This window comes from Bos javanicus, chromosome 10 (genome assembly GCF_032452875.1).
Source record: "Bos javanicus breed banteng chromosome 10, ARS-OSU_banteng_1.0, whole genome shotgun sequence".
In the NCBI taxonomy this organism is placed as follows: Eukaryota; Metazoa; Chordata; class Mammalia; order Artiodactyla; family Bovidae; genus Bos; species Bos javanicus.
In genome coordinates this window covers 46,908,123-46,933,547 of record NC_083877.1, presented here as the reverse complement: position 1 = coordinate 46,933,547, position 25,425 = coordinate 46,908,123, and the positions used below count along the sequence as shown (strand labels likewise).

The window sequence follows — 25,425 nt, the reverse complement described above, 5'->3', positions numbered from 1 at the left end:
AACAGTCAATTTGGTTTGGTATGTTTCTTCCTTATCCCTGTCTATTCAAATCTCTACTTACAGGACCCACTGATACATCTATTTGGTTAAAGTGCCTTAGCTCTGACATGCAGGTATAGAACATGAAAAGCTTGTGCTTCCTCACATTTTAACTTCATACATAAACACATTTATGTATGTATGCATTCTCTTGGGATTCACTGTGTATTAACTGTGTTTTTCAAGTTAACATTTATTAAGAACATTGATGATTTTGATTCATAGTCTCCCATCTCCTATACTCAGTGGTTAGCTTTTCTTCTGTCATTGGGCATACAGGTTGTTTACAGTCAGTTGCCATCATAAACAACCTGTGATATGATAAAAATAAAAGAGACTTAATGTGTGCTCAAATCTTTGCCCCTCCTAAATTGTTTCCTCAGAGTAAGTTACTAGAACTCAGATTGCAAGCAGCTTATTTTTATCTTGGGACATCGAGAATTATGGCTTAGACCAGTTGTTTGTCTTCTGCTGTAGGTGGTTAGCGGGCCTGGACGCAGCCGTGTCTGTCCCACGGTCAGCAGGATTGTAGGGTCTTAGAATAGTACAGTGTGGATGTGTTCCAGGGCTTACTCTGCCAGTCCCTACACTTGTTTTCCTGTTTCTTTTGTTCTTCTAATCTTGCTGTGCATCAGACTTTTACAAGAATAAGTTCAGAGTCAGAAATAAATAGAAATGGAATCAACAGACCGAAAGTTTCAAACTTTTTTTCAAGTTTACATTTTAAACTTTCTTCTTCTGTGCGATAGAAGAACCTTTCCAGGAGGATGAATGAATCTAAGTGTACAGCTAGAGTGTATGGAGCACACTTTTTAATACATGTCTTCCAAGTTGGGAAAGCAATCATTAAAAAGTTTTTACCAATTTGCTTGGTAAAGCTTTTATTGTTTGATTTTGCCTTTCTGTGGTTTTCACAGTGTTTAACAGTGGTCATGTTTCAGTTATTTGTTTTTATTATGTAAACTTGTGTCTTTATGCTTTTTGTATATTCATGCTAATTTTTCGTATAAATCCTCATGAATTCTTTAAATATTAATAATATTCCTATGTTCTTGATATTTATGACCTGATATTTAAATTGTTATAGCTGTGCTAAGAGCAATTGTGTAGCATACATATCAATACCCTTAAAATTATGTATACTCTTTGCTCTGGTAACTTTATTTTGTAGAATTTATTTTTAAAAAAAATGAATGTGTACAACATTTTAGCTACAGAAGTGTTTATCACATTATTGTTTATTATATTTGAAAATATGAAAACATACTCAATACAGAATTGAAAAGTCATAACAGATGTATACACTGGAGTGTTATAACAGCTATCAAAAAATAGAATATGCGGAACAAGGAGATTGAAAAACAGAATAAGTAGTATGATCTTATTTTGGAAAATATATGTGCATGCACACAGGACCCACACATATTGAAATTTTCCTGGATTCTGAGATGTGAGAGGTCATTTGTTTCATTTTATATCCCTGTATTTTTCTGAATAGTCTATTAGATATAGTTGAGATACATATTCAAGAGCTATTCCAAGAAACACAATATCTTTAACGAGAAATCTCTTTCAAATCTTTTTTAAATAAGAATTTCAAGCCACCATCCCAATTTTAATTTTACTCCCCACTCTACCCACAAAGACACATACTTTTTGTTTCAAACATTCCTAGAGTGTCCTGCCCTAGAGTATCTGATTTGGGGTGGCAAATTTGGGGGGAAACTAGATAGTTTTAATGTTCATTGTTTTAGGCCAAAGTAAGTTGTGACTGATATGGTGGCATTGCTCTCTGGGTCTCTCTTCTCTGACTCTTGCTGCCCAGGAGCTGTCTGACTTTCTGTTTTTCTCTCTACAGCCTGGAAGCAAGATGGTATCCTCTGCCAAAGCTGCAGTGCCCACGGTCAGCGACCAGGCTGCGGCCATGCAACTGAGCCAGTGTGCCAAGAACCTCGCCACCAGCTTGGCAGAGCTGCGTACCGCCTCACAGAAGGCAAGTGCACCCTCGTCATGGCAGTTAGCTTGCCGCAAGTGGAGCTTTTAATTCCTTGCTGCTTGTTGTGACCTGGGTGTTCCTTGGGGCCAGAACATTGCTGGGCATGTTTCTTGGTGAAATTGTCTGTTTCCTTTGCTTGACCATTAAATATGCTTGTGTGGACTGACTTCTACCACTTTTAACTGCTGTCTCCTCGACTTAGTTATCACCTTCTGGTTACAGATGACTTTGGTTAAACTATGCTAGGTTACATACTCCCCCCTCCTCCCTTATGCTGGGACTAGCAATGATCTATTTCTCACAGTCTTAGAGGAGACTGGTCATCTGTTTCTTGATGCCAGGTAGTCTGTGGGCAAAGTAAGTGATCACATCATTCAGACATTATCTTGTGAACTTAGTAACAAATTATTGAGGTGGTAGGTCTAACTTGGAGGATCATTTGTATTATCTTTGTCCTGAAAGTTTTCCACGTCTTAAATGGGAACATTCACCTCACCAGGATTCTTAATAGAACAGAATTAGGGATTGAGGAGTTTCTGTCTCTGGAACTTATTAATTCCCGAAGACCCTCCTTACCGTTCTGTTTGATATGGTATTAGCGTGAAGTTCTGGCATGAATTCATTGTTCTTACTGTAACATTCCCTTTGTAGAAGCAAGCAGCCTCATACATGACTAAGGGAAGAAAGTTTGAAGCTGATTTGAATTTGTAATATAACAGTGTACTATATCACCTAAGGAAAGATATAATCTAGAGATTTAGATTATATCTAATAAAAAAGTTATTTTGAACCCTGTTTCTCAAAGAGAGGTCCCGAGGCCATCTGCACTGGAATCACACGGAAGCACTTAAAATACAGGCTCCTGGCCCTTGCCCCTGAGCACCCAAGTCAGCGTCTCAGGTTCTAGAGCCCAAACGTCTGCATTTTAATAAATTTCCTCAGTGACCCTGACACACCCCCCTCCAACAACTGCTTTGGAGCTGTGAGCCCCACAGTGGGACTCAAGCAAGACTGTTCACTCGGTTCACGAAGATTCTGTGAGAGCTTCCAATTATTTTTGTATATAGTGTGAGGGTTAAGTGTATAGGCTCTGGGACTTCCCTGGTAGTCCAGTGGTTAAGACTCTGTGCTCCCAACGCAGGGGGCCAGGGTTCAATCCCTGGTTAGGGAACTGGTCCCACATGTGGCAACTAAAGATCCCGTAGGCCACAGCAAAGTTCTAAGACCCAGCTCAGCCAAATAAATAATTTTTTTTTTAAAAAAAAGAAGAATTTGAATCTAAATATTCAAATTCTGGCCTTGCTATCGACTAATTTTGTAACCTGGCAACTTAATTAACCTCTCTATGTCTCAGCATCCTCACCTAGTAATACTAACCACAGAAATCAATCAAATAGTGTGTACTGCTGCTGCTGTTACTATTATCTAAAAATGAAAGATGCTAAGATTTACCTGTTTTTAATATATTTGTGTATAATTTATTAATGAGTGTGTTGGGGATGTGATGAAAGCATTTGGAGACTAATGTTTCTAAAAGATCACAGAATAAAGTAGTTTTCTTTAAAGTTTTTACTAAGGAAAAATATCTTTCATAACCTTCAGTATGAAAAGGTAATGGTTTACAATCTAGAGATTTGAAAAAGAATTGACTCTTGAGAGTCCCTTGGACTGCTAGGAGATCAAACCAGTCAATCCTAAAGAAAATCAGTCCTGAATATTCCTTGGAAGGACTGATGCTGAAGCTGAAACTCCAATACTTTGGCCACCTGATGCGAAGAACTGACTCATGGGGAAAGACCCTGATGCTGGGAAAGATTGAAGGCAGGAAGAGAAGGGGATGACAGAAGATGAGATGGTTGGATGACGTCACCGACTCAATGGACATGGTTTGAGCACACTTGGAGAGTTGATGATGGATAGGAAGCCTAGCGTGCTGCAGTCCATGTTGCAAAGAGTCAGACACAACTGAGTGACTGAACTGAACTGAATTTTGGTATAGACTTGTCCCTAGAGTCCTGGGTTCATTTGTTGGTTCGTTCATTCAGCTCCCACATGCTTCCCAAGTTTCTGTGTGCACTCATACTGTGCTGGTTGCCCCATTTCTAGAACCCAGACACAGTGAATAAGAATGCTCTTAGTATGAGAGGCAGTGTATTGCAGATATAAACAGCTTCAAGGAGATTTTAAGTATATCCTGTTGTGAAGCACACACAATTGATTATTTAGGGAACTTAGGACTAAAGTCTTAACTGAGCATAATTTTGTTCTCTTAGGAAATGCTAGTTACCTTTGCTTGCTCTTGCTAAATTAGGAGAGTCATTGATTATATCCCGAAAAGCATTCATGTGTTGCAAGGTACTGGGGTTGCTTTTCCAAGCAGACCTTCGTGTACATATTCCCATCTCTGTTGACAGGCCCACGAAGCCTGTGGTCCCATGGAAATCGATTCAGCACTGAGCACCGTGCAGACCCTGAAGAGTGAACTGCAGGACGCCAAGATGGCGGCTGTGGAGAGTCAGCTGAAGCCACTCCCCGGGGAGACGGTAGGAGATATCGGTGGCAGCCAGGGGTGGGACTTCACCTTCAATTAGGATACATTGAGGCATTTTTAGAAGTTGTGGGTCAGTGCGCCTAAATTTCAAGCTTTGTTAATGCAAAGCCCAGGATGGCCCCATGTCTCTAGAACTAGGGTAGAGATGGCTCCAAGGGGTCTCTGGTGATGGGTCTGTGTGTGCTCCCCTAGGGTGTGCCTGGGATGACCAGGCATCTGTTAACATTCACCCCTCTTTTCCATAAACAATACCTGCTGGTGGTTGTGCCTTTTTCTGAAAAGAATGCCCAGTGCAGCTGAATGAACTGTGTTTACACATAGAAGTTCTGGCTTTCTTGGTTCAGGATGTATCATCTACCAGTTGTGAGCAAGTCCTGATCTCCATGTTCCAAGTATTTTATCTGTGAAATGGGTGGCAGTTAAGTTATAAATATAAATGCAAATTATTTTCAACAATCATATTCAAAAAAATTTTTTTCCATTGTATAATGGGCAGTGACAAAGCACTTTGCTGTAGCAAACCCACAACAGCACATGGGATGATGGCACCAGAAATCTAACTTAATCCTATTACAATACCTCCTAATGCCTGTGCCAGGGTTTTCTTGGCTACAGTTTTACCAGTTGTCCTTGTTTGTATATAGATTTCTCCTTTCCCTCTCTCTTGAACATCGCTGATGAGATACCTTCATTTATTAAGCACCTGTTAAGCAGTGTATACACACACAAGCCATCTAGTTTATCCTGACAGTAACTTAATTAACAAGTGTTGTTCATCCCATTTTACAGCTGAGAAAACAGAGGTGTGTGTTTGTCACTGTTCTTCTTCGTGCTACCTGGCATTAGCATCGCAATCATGGTTTGAACCCAGATCTACAGGACTCCCTAACCCATGTCCTTGATATTTTACACTGAGAGCTTTTAACTAGTGCCACTCTTTGGATGAACTAAAAACGTTAAGAATATAAGAAGACTAATTTATCATTGAACAATGCCTGGTACATAGGAAACACACAGAAAATAATCAAGTCAAGCTACCCCTCATTGTAAAAACTAGGCAACTCAGGCTCAGAGAGGTTAAGTCACTTACCTAAAGTGCCCCAGCTAATGTTGAGGTCAGGATTGGCTCCTGGGCCAGCGGCTTTGAACTGTGGTCCAGGGTCCCATTGCAAAGTTCTGTGCTCCAAGGAGCCCATTCTGCCTTTACGTAAAACAACTGGTTAGTTACAATGCAAGAAACATCATGTAATTTTTAAAGAAATTGTTGTGTGTACTGTATTATATGGTTGCCTGTAATGGACCAGGCTGTTTTTTACTTGAAGAAAATGCCTCTTAGAAAACATGTTTTGTGGTTAAAATGGCATGCACTTCCTGATCACCCAAAAGTTCTCTTCCAAAATGTTGTCCTCATCTAGTAATCAAACAATTACTCGTATCCTAGGCCTCTATTGACTTTATTCTCTGAATTATTTATTCTGTTGACAAAGCAAGATGATGTGCTCGTCATGGGAAGCAAGCACTTTGCCCGTTTTTATAATCTCATTTACCACTCCAAGCCTCTATTTCTATTGCATTTCCTTCTGGTTAGAATTCCATAAAAGTATTATGATCAAATTGAACAATGGTAATGGTCCCACGTGCCAGGAAGGTGGAACAGCTGGATGTCTGCCCACTTCCTGCCAAGGCATAATTAATTCTCACTAAGGATTTTTTGCAGACTTTCTGAATTAGCTTTTAAAGGCATAATACTAATAGCTACCATTTGTTGAGTACCTACATTAATTCTCTGAAAACCTTTGAGCTAGATACTATAATCTCAGGACACAGAGACTTGGAGAGGTTCAGTGAATTACCCAAACCTATCACAGGTAGCAAGTAGAGGAGGGGAGCAGAGGGCAGGGTGTGAACTCAGATTTGTTTACCCTGAAACCTGGGTTCTTTCCCCTCTGTCACCCTCCTTCTTCGTAGGGCCATTGGTATATTAGATGGGAAAGAATTGAAGCCCAGAGTTTGATTTGCATTATTTGGGGACTAAGACTTTTGTGGATGATTTGGTTCTTCTAAGTTCTTCTCCCTGTTGCATATTCTTACAGCTGGAAAAATGTGCTCAGGACCTGGGAAGTACATCTAAAGCAGTAGGCTCCTCCATGGCGCAGCTCCTGACCTGTGCTGCTCAAGGCAATGAGCACTACACAGGTGAGACTCGCCTTCATGATGCCCTGAGGCCAGGTACAGACCACGGGCTGGTGGGAGGAGTTCATTGATTTGACAATGAACCTGATGTTTTTATTTCAGCAGTTCAACACACATTTCTCAAGCACATTCCACATGCTTGTTACTGGGCTTGATGCTAAGCATACAAAAACTAATCAAATATGATTCCCCCAAACTATCAATATTTGTGATTTTTTGGCATCCCAGGGAAATTGCTGGGAGAAATGAGGAAAACAATAGAATAGGAAAGACTAGAGATCTCTTCAAGAAAATTAGAGATACCAAGGGAACATTTCATGCAAAGATGGGCTCAATAAAGGACAGAAATGGTAGGGATCTAACAGAAGCAGAAGATATTAAGAAGAGGTGGCAAGAATACACAGAAGAACTGTACAAAAAAGATCTTCATGACCCAGATAATCACAATGGTGTGATCACTCACCTAGAGCCAGACATCCTGGAATGTGAAGTCAAGTGGGCCTTAGGATGCATCACTACAAACAAAGCTAGTGGAGGTGATGGAATTTCAGTTGAGCTATTTCAAATCCTGAAAGATGACTCTATGAAAGTGCTGCACTCAATATGCCAGCAAATTTGGAAAACTCAGCAGTGGCCACAGGACTGGAAAAGGTCAGTTTTCATTCCAGTCCCAGAAAGGCAATGTCAAAGAATGCTCAAACTACCACACAATTGCACTCATCTCACACGCTAGTAAAGTAATGCTTAAAATTCCCCTAGCCAGGCTTCAGCAATATGTGAACTGTGAACTTCCAGATGTTTAAGCTGGTTTTAGAAAAGGCAGAGGAACCAGAGATCAAATTGCCAACATCCACTGGATCATGGAAAAAGCAAGAGAGTTCCAGAAAAACATCTATTTCTGCTTTATTGACTATGCCAAAGCCTTTGACTGTGTAGATCACAATAAACTGGAAAATTCTGAAAGAGATGGGAATACCAGACCACCTCACCTGCCTCTTGAAAAACTTGTATGCAGGTGAGGAAGCAACAGTTAGAACTGGACAGGGAACAACAGACTGGTTCCAAATAGGAAAAGGAGTACGTCAAGGCTGTATATTGTCACCCTGCTTATTTAACTTCTATGCAGAGTACATCATGAGAAACGCTGGACTGGACGAAGCACAAGCTGGAGTCAAGATTGCCGGGAGAAATATCAATAACCTCAGATATGCAGATGACACCACCCTTATGGCAGAAAGTGAAGAAGAACTAAAGAGCTTATTGATGAAAGTGAAAGAGGAGAATGAAAAAGTTGGCTTAAATCTCAACATTCAGAAAACTAAGATCATGGCATCCGGTCCCATCACTTCATGGCAAATAGATGGGGAAACAGTGGCTGACTTTATTTTTGGGGCTCCAAGATTGCTGCAGATGGTGATTGCAGCCATGAAATTAAAAGACACTTACTCCTTGGAAGGAAAGTTATGACCAGCTTAGACAGCATATTAAAAAGCAGAGACTTTTTACTTTGCCAACAAAGGTCCTTCTAGTCAAGGCTATGGTTTTTCCAGTGGTCATGTATGGCTGTGAGAGTTGCACTGTGAAGAAAGCTGAACGCCGAAGAATTGATGCTTTTGAACTGTGGTGTTGGAGAAGACTCTTGAGAGTCCCTTGGACTGCAAGGAGATCCAACCAGTCCATCCTAAAGGAGATCAGTTCTGGGTATTCATTGGAAGGACTGATGTTGAAGCTGAAACTCCAATATTTTGGCCACCTGATGTAAAGAGTGGACTCATTTGAAAGACCCTGATGCTGGGAAAGATTGAGGGCAGGAGGAGAAGGGGATGACAGAGGATGAGATGGTTGGATGACATCACTGACTGAATGGACATGGGTTTGGGTGGACTCCAGGAGTTGGTGATGGACAGGGAGGCCTGGTGTGCTGCAATTCATGGGGTCGCAAAGAGTCAGACATGACTGAGCGACTGAACTGAACTGAGGGTGTGTTCTTGCCTGGGAAATCCCGTGGACAGAGGAACCTAGTGGCCTGCAGTCCATGGAGTCGCAAAAGAGTTGGACACGACTTTGCAACTTTAACAGAAAACAAAGCTGTGCAGCTACGCAGCTACACTCCTTCCTGCAGTGCCTGAAAGTTCTACTTGTTCTACATCCTGGGCCCCGCTCTATTCTGTCAATTTTAGCTTTTCTATTCAGTGTGTAGTGGAATCACATTACGGTTTTTAATTTGTGTGTCCCTGAGAAGCAGTGTGGTTGAGGATATTTTCAGTGTATCAACCATTTGGATACCTTCTTTGTGAAGCATCTCTTCATGTCTTTTGTGCATTTTTAAAAATATTGATTTTCTGTCTTTTCCTTATATATCTGCAGGAATTAGTTGTCACATATTTTGTGGCTTACCTTTTTGCTGTCTTAAAGGTGTATCTTGATAAACAAAACTTAAACTTTAATACAGTCCAATTTGTACTTCTCCTTTATGGTTAGTGCTTTTTGTGTCCCATTTAACAATTTTACTTTTCCAAGTCATAAAGATATTCTTCGCTGTTATAGTCTAGAAGCTTTGTTTCACTTTCCGTATAATAAATCCCCTGTATATGATCCTTCAGGCTGTGAACTTTCAAAGATGCAAATGTGCATCCCATCAGCATCAGCCATGAGTGAAATTGCAGCTTGCCCTCCATCTCCTGTTGCTGACAGTCCTTCAGCTCTACCCTCTCCCCTCTCTTCTCCCTTGTCCAGTCAGTAACTCTTCTTGCCTTACTTGATACCAGGCCCTGTATGCCAGCTGTTTTACTATACTACTGTACTTTTCCAGGTACTGTACTGTAAGATTTAAAATATTTGTGTGTGTGTGTTTATGCATTCTTTGTGTGTAAAGTATTATAAACCTATTACAGTACTGAATAGCTGATTGTGTCAGTTGGGTAACTATTTTTTATAAAATAGCCTATTGGGTAGGCTATTTTTGTTGGACTTACAAATTGGGCTTAATGAATGTGCTCTTGGAATGGAACCTGTTCATTTGTAATGGACTTGCTATATTTAGAACTGTGATCCACCTGGAACTGAGTGGCAAACGGGGTCCTAGTGGAGTTGTTTTTGCACTAGGGCATCCATGCACTTCCTTTCCCCAATGGTCTTGAGGGCCACTTCATTATAAATTAAGTGAATCAATGTGTGTGAATCAGTTGCTAAACTTTGCTTCTTTTTCATTGCTGTAATTGCCTGTTCCTACCTTAGTACCACACTTGCCTAATCACTGCAGTTTTATACTAACTGTATCTAAGAACGTGAGTGCCCTGACCCTACTGTTCTTCCTCAAGTTAGTCCTGACTTCCTTGACCCTTTATATCCACTCTGTTTTAGATGCAGCCGATCAATTTGTGCCTTCCCACCAATAAAAGCCTTGTTAGTTTTTTTTTTTTTTTCTTGGTGGTTTGATTTTGATTTGGGTTTCCTGAATCTGGAGATAATTGGCATTTTTATATCACCGAGTCTTACAATCTACGAATACGGCATGTGTCTACATTATTTAGGTTTCCTTTCTCTGAATATTGTTTTATAGTTTTTTGCATAGATATTTTGGTTTTCATTATAGTATGCATCATCAAGCTTCTCCCCTTTTACTTTCAGTTTTGCTCTATGTTTATATTTAATGTGTGTCCTGTTATATCATGTAGTTGTCCTTTTATGGGGGGAGAAGTTGTTTGTTGCTGTGACACTATTTGCGTTTCAGTTGGAGTATTTGGTCTACTTACATATAATGTAATTACTGATATATCAAGGTTTGAATTTGTCATCTTACTATTCTTTTCTCTATGTCCTACCTACCCTAGGTTCCCTTCTTCTCTCCTTTCTTGCCTTCTTTCGGATTTATAAGTGCTTTATAAAATCCATTACCCTTGATTGGTTTTCTGTACTTTCATTGCCTATTTTGTTTGTTTTGTGGCTATGCTGGGTCTTTGTTGCTGCACACGGGCTTTCTTTAATTGCAGTGAGCGGGCGCTGCTCTTCTTTGCCGTGTGCAGACTTCCTATTGTGGTGGCTTCTCTGGTTGCAGAGCAAGGTTGTGGCCCACAGGCTTAGTTGCTCCCTGGCTTGTGGGATCTTCCTGGAACAGGGATCAAACCCATGTCCCCTGTTTTGGCAGGTAGATTCTTAACCACGTGGCCCACCCGGAAAGTCCTCATTGCCTATTCTTTAACAATTTTTTAAAAGTATAATATAGGTTAGTATGTTTGCCTCTTTCTGGACAGTGCAAGAATCTTGGGACACATACACTTTATTTATCTTTCTTCCAACTCGTTCCTTGTTGTTGAGTGTTTTAATTCTACATATATTTAACCTCCTCAATTCGGATTCAGAGTTGCGTCATAGTAATAATCAAGTGCTCCTCCACATTGACCTTTCCACTGTTGTTCATTCCTCCCTGATCTCAGTGTGCCTCCACCTGGGATTGTTTCCTTTCTGCCCAAAGAACTCCCTTCATTACTTCCTTTAGTGCGAGTCTGCTGTGACCAATTCTTTCAGTTGTTGTTTGCCTAAAAATGCCTTGTGTAACCTTTATTTTGGGTGGATAATTTTATGTATTATAAAGTTTTAGGTTGGCAGTTGCTTTCTTCTAGCTTTTGAAGATGTTATTCCTTTGGTTTCTGGCTTCCTTTATTTCTGCTGTGAAGTTAGCTGTCACTTTACTCTTCTACAGGTAATGTGGTTTTAGTTTTCCCTCTGCTACTTGAACTTTCTCGATCTTTTTTTGAATTTTTGAATTTTCTCAGTCTTTGATTTTCAACCACTGTGCCCAGAGTTTTGTTGTGTGCTGTTTTGCCTACTTATCCTGCCTTGGGTTTTAGTACTCCTTGAAGATGAGATTTGTTATCTTAGGTCACTTTTAAAAAACTCAACCACTGCACCTTCTAATATTGCTTCCATCCCATTTTTTCTCTCCTCTTTGTAGATTCCAGTTACCCCCTATGTTGGACATTTTCACTATATGTGTCTCCTATGCTTTTTTTCTATGTTGGGCATGATTTTTCTTCATGCTTTATTCTGTGGGCTTTTTTTTTAATCTGCAGCTCACTATTCCTCTGTTTATTTGTGTCTATTCTATCTTTAAACCTTCTGTTGGGTTTTTAATTTTTAATGTCATATTTTATACTAGTCTTTTGATAGCTTTCTTATACTTCCCCCTTCTCTGCAGAAATTCTCTATCTTGTCATCTAACTTCTTCAACATACTTTTCACATTTACCTAAAACCCAGGTAAAAATTAAAAAAAAAAAATTTTTTTTCTGCCTGGTCATGCAGCATGTAAGGTTTTAGTTCCCTGACTAGGGATCACACCCATGCTCCCTGCATTGAAAGCACAGTCTTAACCACTGGATGGACCATCAGGGAAGTTCCAAAGTCCCAGCCTTGAGGATCCAATGTCAAGATCAACTATGGGCATCTTCTTGTCTGTTTTGGGGGTTTTTCCCTCTGTTTTCAATTATTGATCTTATCTCCTGATGTTTCTGATATTTTAAAAATTTAATGCTAATCATTGGTATTTTCATTGTAGAGATAATTTGAAGTTCTAGATTGTGCTTTCTTCGATACAGAGGATTATTCTTTTATTTTAGCAGGTGGTTTAGAAATGAGCAGATCACCATAATATGAGTGGATCTGAACTGACTGGATATTGTAAAGTCTATTTCCAATGTACGTTCCATGATGTAGCCCTTTGTGCCAGCTGTCCAAACACCTGTGGCGTTTATGAGGGCCATTCTGACAGTTGAACTCAGAACTATGTGTTTAGCATCCCAACCCCACGCCGTTGCAGAAGGTTTTGCTCAGCCTCTCAGCTTCTGGGCAGCAGTTTACGAATTAGAAAATGCCTTGAGGGAAAAGCAACATTGTACTCACTTCTAAGTGCTTTCTTTCTCTTCAGGATCTTGGCTTTCTTTACCTTGGCTCCTTGGTATCTCTCCATTGTCTTCAAACAGATGTTTCATATATTTCTCCCAGTGTTTCTAGTTGTCTCTCAGGAGGGGAGGATTCATCTGCGATAAGTTATTCTGCCTCTTTGGTTTTTTAAAAAACTGTATATTTATTACTTTGAAAATAAAAGCATAGCAAGAACACAAAAAGAATTATAGCATAGTGTAATATAGTACCTACAACAGTAAAAATGAGCAATTCTATCTTCATGAGAGGCTAAAGGAAGGTACTAAAGCAGAATTGACACTTGATAGGGGTCTTAAGGATTATTACAACTCACATAGTATCTAAGGAGAAGAAGTGTATGTAAATTTTTAAAAGTGTAGGGCATAATAAAGATGTAGTTTCAGGAATTTCTGCACATTGCTGAAATCTTGCCAAATTTTATGTAGATGATGAAATGGATTTTTACTGAAGGAATGACTGCTTTACAACTTGTATCATCTGATACTGATTAACATCCAGAATGACAGACTGTCTAGCTGGTGTCTGAAGAACAGACTAGGAATAGCCCCATTTCATTTTGGCAGGTACCAACTAGGTAGACTTGGAAACAGCATATGTGAAGTCCCAAAAGCAGGAGAAGAAGGCTAATCAAATGAACTGAGAGGGATCCTAGTAAAAGGCAGGGAGGTAGGCAGTGAGAAGATAAGGCTGTGAAGGTCGGCTGGGGTCAGATCCTGAAAGGCGTCATGCATACATCCTCAATCCATCAGTAGTGTCAGACTCTTTGTGACACTGTGGACTGTACCCCACCAGGCTCCTCTGTTGATGGGATTTCCCAGCAAGAATACTCAAGTGGGTGGCCATTTCCTCCTCCAGGAGATCTTCTCAACCCAGGGGTCAAACCCACATCTCCTGTGGCTCCTGCATTGACAGGCAGTTTCTTAACCACTGAGCCTTCTGGGAAGCCCCAAAAGGCCTCATAAGCAAATTTACATAAATTGAGGGACCTTCCTGGTGGTCAATTGGTAAGAATCTGCCTTTCGGACTTCCCTGGTTGTCCTGTAGATAAGAATCTGCCTGCCAGTGCAGGGGACACGGGTTTGATAGCTGGTCTGGGAAGATGCCACATGCTGTGGAACAACTAAACCCATGTACCACAACTACCGAACCAGCATGCTGAAGTTACTGCAGCCTGTACACCTGGAGCCCGTGCTCTGCAACAAGAGACACCCCTGCTGGTGCAACAGCAATGAAGACCCAGTGCAACCAAAAATAAAATAATTATTAAAAAAAAAAAAAAGAATCCGTCTTGCAATGCAGGAGACACAGGTCCGATCCCTGATCAGGGAAATAAGATCCCACATGTGGTAGGGCGACTAAACCTGTGCACTGCAACTTCTGAACCCACCAACTCTGAAGCCAAAGCCCCACAACTGGAGAGCCCATGAGCCACAACAAAGACCCGACACAGCCAAATAAATACACATTTTTAAAACAATAAATAAATTGAAATTTAATCTCAGAGCATGTGAAAATACTGAAAAGTTTGCATCCATGGGCACAGTCTAAATTGCCCTTTAATGCAGATTACCCTTCTTTCATGTGCAGATAAGTTAGAAACAAAGTTGGGGGCACTGAGACCAGTGAGAAGGCTGTTGCAATTATCCATATAAGAAATGTTAGTGGTTTGTCGTGGAGATTTTGTTGTTGTTCAGTTGCTAGGTTGTGTCCAACATTTTGTGGCCCCATGGACTGCAGCACTCCAGGCTTCCCTGACCTTCACTATGTCCTGGAGTTTGCTCAAACTCATATCCATTGAGTCGACAATGCCATCCAACCATTTCATCCTCTGTCACCGCCTTCTCCTCTTGTCCTCAATCTTTCCCAGCATCAGGGTCTTTTTCCAGTAAGTCCAGCTCTTGTCATCTGGTGGCCAAAGTATTGGAGCTTTAGCTTCAGCAACAGTCTTTCCATTGGATATTCAGAGCTGATTTTCTTCAAGATAGACTGGTTTGATCTCCTTGCAGTCTGATGGACTCACAAGAGTCCTCTCCAGCATCGCTGTTTGAAAGCATCAATTCTTTGGTGCTCAGCCTTCTTTGTGGTCCAGCTCTCACATCCGTACATGACTAATGGAAAAACCATAGCTTTGCCTATATGGACTTTTGTCAGAAGGTGATGTCTCTGCTTTTTAATACACTGTCTAGGTTTGTCATAGCTTTCCTTCCAAGGAGCAAGCGCCTTTCAATTTCATGGCTGCAGTCAACATCCACAGTGATTTTGGAGTCTCAGAAAATAAAATTTGTCACTGCTTCCACTTTTTCCCCTTCTATTGGCCATGAAGTGATGAGACCAGATGCCGTGGTCTTAGTTTTTTGAATGTTGAGTTTCAAGCCAGTTTCTTCATCTCCTCTTTCACCTTCATCAAGAGGCTCTTTAGTTCCTCTTCACTTTCTGCCATTGGAGTGGTATCATCTGCATATTGGTAGTTTTTGGTATTTCTTCCAGCAGTCTTGAATCCAGGTTGTGCTTCATCCAGCCATGCATTTCACATGATGTACTCTGCATAGAAGTTAAATAAGCGGGGTGACAATATACAGCTTTGATGTACTTCTTTCCCAGTTTGTAACCAGTCTGTTGTTCCATGTCAGGTTCTAACTGTTGCTTCTTAACCTGCATACAGATTTCTCAGGAGGCAGGTAAGGTGGTTTGGTATTCCTATCTCTCTAAGAATTTTCCACAGTTTGTTGTGATCTACACACTCAAAGGCTTTAGTGTAATCAATAAAGGAGAAGTAGATGTTTTTCTGGAACTCCCTTGCTTTCTCCATGATCCAAAGAATACTGGCATTTTAATCTCTCAAGAAGGTAGGGAAAACCACCAGGCCATTCAGATTTGACCTAAATCAAATCTCTTATGATTATAAAGAGGAGGTGATAAATTGCTTCAAGGAATTAGATCTGACAGAGTGCCTGAAGAACTATGGATGGAGGTTCGTAACATTGTACAGGAGGCAGTGAGCAAAACAATTCCAAAGAAGAAGAAATGCATGAAGGCAAAGTGGTTGTCTGAGGAAGTTTTACAGATAGCTGAGGAAAGAAGAGAAGTGAAAGGTGAAAGACAAAGGAGAAAAGGAAAGGTATACCCAACAGAATGCAGAGTTTCAGAGAACAGCAAGGAGAGATAAGAGCGTTGCCAAGAAATAGAGGAAAACAATAGATTAGGGAAGACTAGAGATCTCTTCCGGAAAATTGGAGATACCTAGGGAACATTTCATGCAAAAATGGGCATGATAAAGGACAGAAAACAGTAAGGACCGAACAGAAGCAGAAGAGATTAAGAAGAGGTGGCAAGAATACACAGAAGACTATACAAAAAAGATCTTAATGACCCGATAATTATTATGGTGTGGTTTCTCACATAGAGCCAGACATCCTGGAATCAAGTGGGCTGTAGGAAGTATTACTATGAACAAAGCTAGTGGAGGTGATGGAACTCCATCTGAGCTATGTAACATACTAAAAGGTGATATTGTTAAAGTGTTGCACTCAATGTATCAGCAAATTTGGAAAACTCAGCCATGGCCACAAGACTGGGAAAGTTTTCATGCCAATCCCAAAGAAAGGCAATGCAAAGAATTTTCAGACTACCATACAATTGCACTCACTTCACATGCTGACAAGACTGTCCTCAAAGTCCTTCACACCAGGCTTCAGCAGTACGTGATCTGAGAACTTCCAAACATAAAAATGTATTTAGAAATGGCCTTGGAGATGAGGGATGGATTAAAGACAAAGAGACTTGACAATTGTTGGCAGTGGATTAGAAGTTGGTAGGAATGGGAGTAAGGAAAGTAACATAGACAGCTCTAAGTTTAGCCTCATGGCTGAACACACTGTGGTAGAAACACTGGATCATGGGAAGACATGTTGAGGGCTGGAATTTCAGGATTCCAGGTTCAACTTCAAATGGATTCAATTTGAAGTGCCTGCAGGATATCCACAGAGAGGCGCTCATTAGGCAACTAGATATTTGCTTCCGGAACTCAGTAGAGAAGTCTGAGCTGGAGATAAATATTTTTAAATTTTGAATAAAATGGTGTTGATTGATACGATGGTAGGGAGGTAGAGAAGTTTGCCTTGGGGTGGGGGTAGTGGCACAATAAGAAAAATTTTATCAGATATAACCCTGCTGAACCCTTTGAGGAGAAGGCTGAGCAATAGAAATCTTTGAAAGACACGAGAATGTGCATCCTTAGAGCAAGGAAACCAGGAGAAAGGGATGTCTCTCAGCTCAGTGTCTGCCTAGAAAGACACTGAAGAGAGGGACTTAAGCATCCGCTTGGCTTAAGAAAAAACTAAGTCACTGACTCTCCCTGTTGACGGCTGTTTCAATAAAGTCGAAGAGTTGATGGGAAGCAGGGAGAGGACGTGAGTGTGGACAACTTCTCCCTGGGTGTCAGTTCCCTCTCCACATCTGTGATGTGTGGGGTATTCAGAAGTTATACACAAGCTACCCCTGGACTGCATTCTAATGCAGATGTATGTGTCGGGGAGGGGGGGGGGGCGGGGGTTGGCCAGCATGGTGTTCAAAATGCATTTAGTCTCCTCTGATTACAGTTACAGAGAACCCTTTCCAGATCCTTTGGGGGCAGGTTAAAAAAATCTTTCATACATGAATTTTTAAATTTATTTTTTAATTGGAGTATAGTTGCTTTATAATGTCTTAGTTTCTGCTTACAGTAGCATGAATCAGCTACGAGTATGCATACATGGTTTTTACCTTGTGAGTTTGATATGTGATCTAATGCTGTCTACCCACAATCTACATGAATTCTGATCAGGATTGATGATTTGATAAAGAATTCCCCTGTATTTCATATTATTAATGTGTCTCCTTAAGCTCTGTTGCTGAATATATTGGGTTTATCAAAAAGTTCGTATGGGTTTTTCACTTCCAGCTTATGGAAAAAGCCAAATGAACTTTTTGGCCAACCCAGTATTTTGAGAAGTAGCTGGCAGGAATACTGTGAACGTAATCTGTGTCTTCCAAGGATTGTGGTTATTGAAATAGTTGTCTGCTTCAGTGTTTCCCACTGGCAGTTTGGGGTATGTTGCACCCTTGACTACAGGAATAATTTGGGGCAGGGGGGGAGTGGTGATTGCTTGGACACATGACCCTGATGATAACCAACATCACTATTGAGAACGTTCCCATAAATTCAGCCATGTACAGACTTCGATGTTTATTGGGCTTCCTGGCATCTGGTGGTCCTCTTTCATCCATTTGTTGGTGTGGCTTCTGCTTTCTCCAAAACCTGATCCTTCCAGAGAGGATTCTTGATGTGCCTAGAGATTTCATAGTGAGTCCTCAGCAGAAAACACATAGGGTGCATATGCCTCAGCTTTTGGAATTCCACTCTCCTGGTTTCTGCCTTTTAGAAAAACTGTCTGAGTCTAAAAAAGGTTTTTGGTGAATGATTTTTGCATGATCATGACTTTTCTAATTGGATGTGATAAATGTTTTATTCTTCCAAAATCATACAACTCAGATAAATTCAAGAGTCCCTGTAGGAAGTCAAGAGGCGAGGTCTAAGAAATTACTGTGTTGAATTTTCTTTGGTCAAAGATGCGGTCTCATCCTCTCCTACAACCTGTGGGAAACCAAGGCCCAGAGGGAAAAGGTGGCAGGAGTTTAGCCCACACAGCTCACCAGCCCCAGAGCTGGACAAGGTCTTAACCACCCTGGGGCCCTTCTGAGCAAGGATGTCCTTCCAACCTGTGCCAGCAACTTCAGCATAAAATGCAGACTTCTGCTCGGCGTGTCTGTCTGCTTCACCTTGGCTTTATTTATCTTAATGTTTTCTCCTCTTCCATAAAAAACACTTTTAAAAAAACATGCATTCATTCCACATGCTATGCTCAGAAGTGCCAGGTGATAAAGGGTAGATTGGCAGCTTTGTGATTTTTCTTGATTAGATTGTAGAGTTATGTCCCAGCTGTGTGGCTTCCTAAATATTTACAGATGAGCCAGCCTGCAACACTGTGAGGTTGTTTTATGGGTCCGGGGCCTTTCACATTCTTTATTGTATTAGGTCACCTCGTCCCCAGTAAGGCAAGGACCACCTGCTGCATCTGTGCCCACTCAGCTGAATCAGCGGCAGTAAAGGCCACGCTCAGTGGTGCCCGGAGGCCACCCAGCCGAAGCCTGTAGATGAGGCCTTTGGCCTATACCCGAAGCCTGTGGTGAAAGAGAAGATGATCTGAATTTTTCATGCGGATGTTGTGGGTTCTGACAAGAATCCCTCATGGTTCTGTGTCCCAGACAGCACGGAGCAGGGTCTGACCCCTTTCTTACACATCTGAGATGTAAGAAACCTCAGATCTCAAGTGTGTCCACAGATAAGAAGCTTTGCAGCGCTGGTCCTCATCTGAAATGGTTTCATGAGACGAGCTTTGAGGCTGGATATTCTGCAGTTCCCCAGGTTCTAGGAGCCTTTTGTCACACGCTTTGGCATTTCCAGTCTTCATCCTTTTCTTGGGTGTGCCAAATACTAGGTGTCATGTAGGGTAGCACCTCTCCTTTCTATGAGAGGTGGTGCTATAGTTTTTAAAGTTTTTTTAATTGATTTGTTTTTGGTTGTGCTTTGTTGCTACTTGCGGGCTTTTGCTAGTTGCAGTGAGCGGAGGCTACTCTTCGTGGCAGTGTGCATACTCCTTGTGGTGGCTTCTCTTGTTGCGGAGCACAGACTCTGAGGGTGTGGGCTTCAGTAGTTGTGGCTCCAGACTGTTTCTCCGAGGCATGTGGAATCTTCACAGACCAGGGAAACCTGTGTCCCCTGCACTGACAGGCAGATTCTTATCCACTGTGCCACCAGGGAAGTCCTATCATTTTTTAAGAATTGGTTATATTTACAGATTATCACCAAATCCCATCATCTTTAGAAGTAAATTTAAAGATGAGCAGGCACTTCACAAAAGAGGATATCCAAACAGCCACTGAGAAAAGTGTCCAACATCACTGCTCACTGGGGGCAGAAGAATTAAACCTCAGTAAGGAACTTGCCTGGTGGTCCAGTAGTTAAGACTTTAAGACTGTGGACTGCAGGAGATATGAATTCAATCTGTGGTTAGGGAACTAAGATCCCACATGTCGAACAGTGCCACCTGCCCCGCCCCGCGCCCCCCCCCCCCCCCCGCAAAAAAGAAAAATCTCAGTGAGATGCAGCTGAACACTCATCAGAGTTGGCTAAAAAAAATCTAGCAATAGCAAGTTTGGTCCACGATGCAGAGTAACTGAACTCTCATATAGTGCTGGTGGAGTGTAAAATGTCAAAAACATTCTGAAGAAGTTTTGTAGTGTCCGCCAAAGCTAAATATACACTTAGTCTGTGGCCCAGGAATTCAGCTCCTACGTTTAAATCTGCTAGAATCACTTCCATTTGTCTACCTAAATGCTGCTATGAGAATTTTTCTGGTAGTTTTATTCACAATAATCCACAAGGGAAACAGTCCCCAAATGTCCAGCAAGAATGGATAAGCAGATGTTGCTGTGTTCCTATAATGGAATATTACACAGCAAGGAAAAGAAATGGCCTGCTGTGTGTAACAGCATGGGTAAATCTCACAGCGTTACGGTCAGAGAAAGAAACTAAACACAAAAGAACACCTACTGTGTGGTTCAATAAACATGGAGTTTAAGAGCAGGTAAAACTAGGCTAAGGTGATAAAAACTAGAATAGGGATTACTTCTGGTGTGAGAGTCTATTAACTGGGAAGGAGTACAGGTGATGGAAATGTTCTGTCTGCATCTGGATGCCAGGTACGTGGGTGTACACATTTGTACGTTCTGGGAGACTTGTTCACTTTGTTGTATGTGGGTTATGCCCTGATAGAAGTGACTGGAAAGAAAAGTGAATTAGAATGATTTATCTGTGAGTTGGATCCTGTGCACTTGGCATTTGAGGTCTAAGGACAGACGGGACAGTGCAGGTGACAGAAGCAGAAGGAAATAGATTTTAGTGTGGCATTTGTTGTAACATCCCTCTTGGAGCAGCCCAGAGCCAGTGGCATGGGCTACTTCTTTGAGAAGCACATCAATTCAAATTTTATAAAAAGCAATTTGGAGCTTACCTGTGCTAGGCACTGTCTGAGGATTCTCTTCTCTTTAGAAGGACCTAGAGATTTACTCCCAAGTAAAAGGATGGCTTTTGGATAAAACCTAATAGAAAGTCTGGTGGGCCTTTTTTTCTTTTAAATCCCCAGGGGTGGCTGCTCGAGAGACGGCCCAAGCTCTGAAAACGCTGGCCCAGGCTGCCCGGGGCGTGGCTGCATCCACGAGTGACCCGGCGGCTGCGCGCGCCATGTTGGATTCTGCCCGGGACGTGATGGAGGGCTCGGCCATGCTCATCCAGGAGGCCAAACAGGCCCTGATTGCACCCGGAGACGCCGAGAGTCAGCAGAGACTAGCGCAGGTGAGGCCCAGAACTGGCAGCTAAGGTCACCATCGCGGTGACATGTTGACAGGCTGTCACCCAGTAATGAGCACTTTCAGAAGCTTTGCCTGGTAGCCCCCATAACGTGAGATCTTCTTAATTCAGTCAACAGAAAGTACAGGGGTTTTGTTGAGACCTGTGCTTGGAACTTGAAGGGTCTGGACACAGCAAGCTTGTCTTGGGCCCTAGTGTACTTACATGTATCCCTCTTCCTGGCCTGGGAGGTGAGGTAGATACACTTGGTTTAGAAACTCAACACTTTAAACTCTCTCTAGTGCCTCTTCAGATGAGTCTTCCCAGAGAGTACGGACGGAGAGCCTCACAACCTCCTTTAAAGGCAGCGTGTGGGCAAACTCCAAGCTGGTCTGGAAGAGCTCAGAGCGCCCCTCCAGCCCTTGAGCTGGGTGAGGTGTGGAGGTGATGGCACCAGAGGGTCACTGAGCAGAAATTCATCACAGGCCTGCCTAACAGTGATCCAAAGAGCTCGGGGCCTCCTTCTACCTCAGGCCCTCTGCAGGACTCCCTAGCAGGGAACTGTTTCTCTTCCTCTTGGTACTGGCCATCTTTGTTTTGGAACCTGACAGAATATTGGAGGGCTGTATCTGAGTCACAGTCAGGACTTGGCCTGGCCTCTGGAGCAGGTAGAGCATGCTCTGTCACTGTGTCACAGCTGGTGCCAAGACACAGGATGTTCACGCCACTGAGAGGCCTAAATGCCCTGATGCAATGGTAAACAGTGTCAGGTAGATGCTGGTGGGTCATTTCCGTCTTTCTTAGCTCTGCCCACTCGCAACACATGTGCAAGTCTGTTTGCCCTGGAAGCTGCTTTCTGATGGGGCTTTTCTCCCTCTGTGTATTCAGGTGGCCAAAGCCGTTTCTCACTCCTTGAATAACTGTGTGAACTGTCTCCCTGGGCAGAAGGATGTGGATGTGGCCTTGAAGAGCATTGGGGAGTCAAGCAAGAAGCTTCTGGTGGACTCGGTGAGAGGTTTTGGCTCGGGAAGGGGTACCTGGGGCCCTGGGCTCACCTCAGGTGCAGGTGGGGTCTTCTCCCCTCCAGGGACCCTTTGAGTAGCTCACCTTCCCTTAGGGGTTGGTTTTCGTGCCTATTTGCCTTTTCCTTGTTTTGCTTTCCAATCAGCCGAATTCCCAGGTAGAGCATCTAAAATTTACTTTTTCCTTGAGCCCACGTTGCCCTTCGATCTTGGGTTATCCCTGTGAGCCAAGAATGGGGCAGGCTGTTGATGGGGAGGGTTTGGATCATCTGACCTCTCATCAGGACTCACTGAAAGAGTGAGTGGTCTGTGGAATTTCACGGTGGAGCTTGTTCCCTTCTTTTTTTGTAAGCCCCCTTTGGGGGGACTTGGCCTTCTTCATCTCTGTTTCTTCTCTGCTGTGTGCCTGCACATAACCAGGTATGCAGACAGTGGGTGTGGTGTGACTCATATAATCTAGCTTAACTCTCTAGAACTTTTTACCAACAGTTACAGTTCTGCTAGTGGCACTTCTGAGGGAAAGCTATATTGTTAGCAGAGACCAACTGATGAATAAAATTGGTGACTATTAGTTTGGAAAAATAGGATTTAAAGATTAATAGCATCTGCCTTTTAGTACCAGAAAGCTAAAACTTTGCAAGTTTTCATCTGAGAATGCCAGGATAGAGCATGGGTTCAGAGAGCAGATCCCAGAGTCAGGCTGTCCAGGTATGAATCTTGGCTGTGCGGCTTAGGAGACCAGAAACTCTGTGGAAAGCCATCCTTACTATTTTTAGATCCACTCTGTCTAGCACTGAATAAGTGTTCAGCAAATTTAAGTGAATGGGTATATTTATTTGAAGGTCAAACGTAACGTGGGCTCAGGCCACACAGAGCCTTTTCACCTAAACGATTCAGAAATGCATCCTGGAGAGTCTGTCTTCCCTCTGCCGCATCCACCATTCCTCCTACCCTCAGTAAAACTTCTGCAATTGTGCCCTCTCTTCCCACAGTTACCGCCAAGCACAAAGCCCTTCCAGGAAGCCCAGAGTGAACTGAACCAAGCAGCCGCCGATCTGAACCAGTCTGCGGGGGAAGTGGTCCACGCCACCCGGGGCCAGAGCGGAGAGCTGGCCGCAGCCTCCGGGAAGTTCAGTGATGACTTCGATGAGTTCCTCGATGCTGGCATTGAGATGGCAGGCCAGGCGCAGGTGAGGGGGAGGGGGTTGCCGAGTGGAGCTGACCCTTGCCTCTCGCCTCTGGTGGACTGTCAGCCCCCGAGGCTAAGCGGCAAATAGGAGCTGGGAAGCTGTGAACAGCCCACGGCTTTACATCATCTTTGCTGCTCAGAGACCTTCGTGAGCTTACAGGAATGATATTCCCAAAGACGCTATTAGCTTATGTGTGAGATGAAGATGACCGATAACTTCTGCCACGATCCTCCAGCAGAACTCATCATCTTATACTGTTTGAAAGGAGGGCAGAGGAGAGAAGGAGGAGAGCCCTGCATCCTATACTTCAAATGTAGTATGGTACTATAAAAACTCATGTTATTTCAGGTTTGGTGAGTCCATTTGAAAAGGTTGTGTCTAACCCTGAGTATCAAGTGATTCAAAATTACCTCCTTCAGATGAACAGATAAACCCCTACTTTAGAACAAGGGAGGATGACTGGTCTGGGGTGAGCTCACTGAGCTATTTATTTGCGAGCTATTTATTTGCTTCGAACTCCCTCAAAGTGGGACCCAGCATGCTTCTTACTCTGTTATATACAAAGGGCTGTTTCTCGGATGGGAAGCCAGGTGAGCAGTGTATTATTTGCAGAGTCAGAAGCCTTTGGGATGCAGTCAGCTCTCAGTGTCCAGGCAGTGATGGTGGTATGTGCCAGGCATACCAGGGGATGCACCAGCCAGGGGATGCACCAGCCCCTGGACATCTCCAGCACTGTTGAGCAAGATGCTGGACTGTGGCCTGGTCTGTTTACGCTCTTACTCACTCCCACCCCTCACCCCCCATTAATACCCACACTTGTGATACAGCATAGTTCTTGGCTGACCCACTTGGGAATGGATTTCTGTGCCTCTGTGTGCATCTCGGTTTGGGAATCTGTTTGGGGAACAGTAGATACCAGGCAGAGTCTCGACACGCTAGGCGTCTGCAGACTAATTGGGCTTCATGCCATCTGTACAGATAACCTCCTTCCATTTCAGGGTACTGCTCCTAGCTCTGAATGCTGCTTAGGAGAAATGGGCAGCCCCTAATTACTTTAGCTCCTTTTCACCTTCCAGACGAAAGAAGACCAGATCCAAGTCATAGGGAACCTCAAGAATATCTCCATGGCCTCCAGCAAGCTACTGTTAGCTGCCAAATCTCTCTCCGTAGACCCAGGAGCCCCCAATGCGAAAAATCTCCTGGCTGCAGCTGCAAGGTAAGTGTGGAACAAAATGGGCTTTCATGTTGGTTAAATAACATCAGTGTTTGCGAGGTCCGCCTGACATCCTGCTGCTTTTGCTGAGTGAAGAAGTGGTGCTAACCTTCTGTTCTCAGAGTTGGAAGCGAGAGTGACATAGATGCTGGTATCTTATTAAATGGACTCATTTGCATGTGCATTCTCCGCTAAAGATGCCTTCTGTCTCCTCTTAAAGCCTTTTCAGGAGGACTTGTTTAGACTGAAGGCCTCCATTGATTTATAAATATGGTGGCTTAGATTTTTTTTAAGTAGTGCTAATATCATTCAGATTATGAAAGTACCATATGTTCTTTAAAAAGAAATCAGAAGATGCTGAAAAGTTTAAAAAAAAAAAAAAAAGATGCTCAACTAGCCATTCAACATTTCTTGTGTGTTTACTACTATGAGCCTGGCACCCATGTTAATTAGCTAGATTTAAACATGGTCACTTTGTCACATGCAGAAGGGCTCAAAGTCAGGATGGATGGGGTGATGATGAGAGTAAATTGGGGGAATATATTAAAACATGAATCTGAACTTGGGATGATGTGAATGTCCTTCTTTGCTGTTGTTTTCACCCAAGGAAGTAGGTAATATGATATTAATTTCTGCTCCACGTCCACTCTGGCAATTTAGTTCAGTGACTAGTGATTGAATGCTGGTATCTGGAGAAACTGCAGTGATAGCTAAGGAAGATTTTATATTGGTAATCCCACATTCATATTCCTGAACCAAGGGGGTAGGGTGTTCTGTAATTCTGTGGTGGTGCAGGCCTGTTTTCTTAGCCTTACTTAGTATCACTTTATCGG

The 25,425-nt window shown here is 42.6% G+C and overlaps 1 protein-coding gene and 1 non-coding gene across 11 annotated transcripts in view; both read left to right on the top strand.

Moving 5' to 3' along the window:
• Positions 1 to 25,425, top strand: part of TLN2 (talin 2) — a 495,219-nt gene that overhangs the window by 359,019 nt on the left and 110,775 nt on the right. For 8 of the 10 annotated variants that reach the window (XM_061431110.1, XM_061431114.1, XM_061431112.1 and 5 more), the window contains 7 exons: positions 1,898 to 2,032; positions 4,450 to 4,578; positions 6,680 to 6,815; positions 20,965 to 21,173; positions 22,056 to 22,175; positions 23,182 to 23,379; positions 24,456 to 24,595. In XM_061431110.1, coding sequence (XP_061287094.1) covers positions 1,898 to 2,032; positions 4,450 to 4,578; positions 6,680 to 6,815; positions 20,965 to 21,173; positions 22,056 to 22,175; positions 23,182 to 23,379; positions 24,456 to 24,595 — 1,067 coding nt within the window. The remainder of the gene's footprint in view (positions 1 to 1,897; positions 2,033 to 4,449; positions 4,579 to 6,679; positions 6,816 to 20,964; positions 21,174 to 22,055; positions 22,176 to 23,181; positions 23,380 to 24,455; positions 24,596 to 25,425) is intronic. The other 2 variants (XM_061431113.1, XM_061431111.1) reach the window with 1 other exon arrangement.
• Positions 3,134 to 3,206, top strand: TRNAG-CCC (transfer RNA glycine (anticodon CCC)). Its single transcript has one exon. It is a non-coding gene; the product is annotated as a tRNA-Gly (tRNA).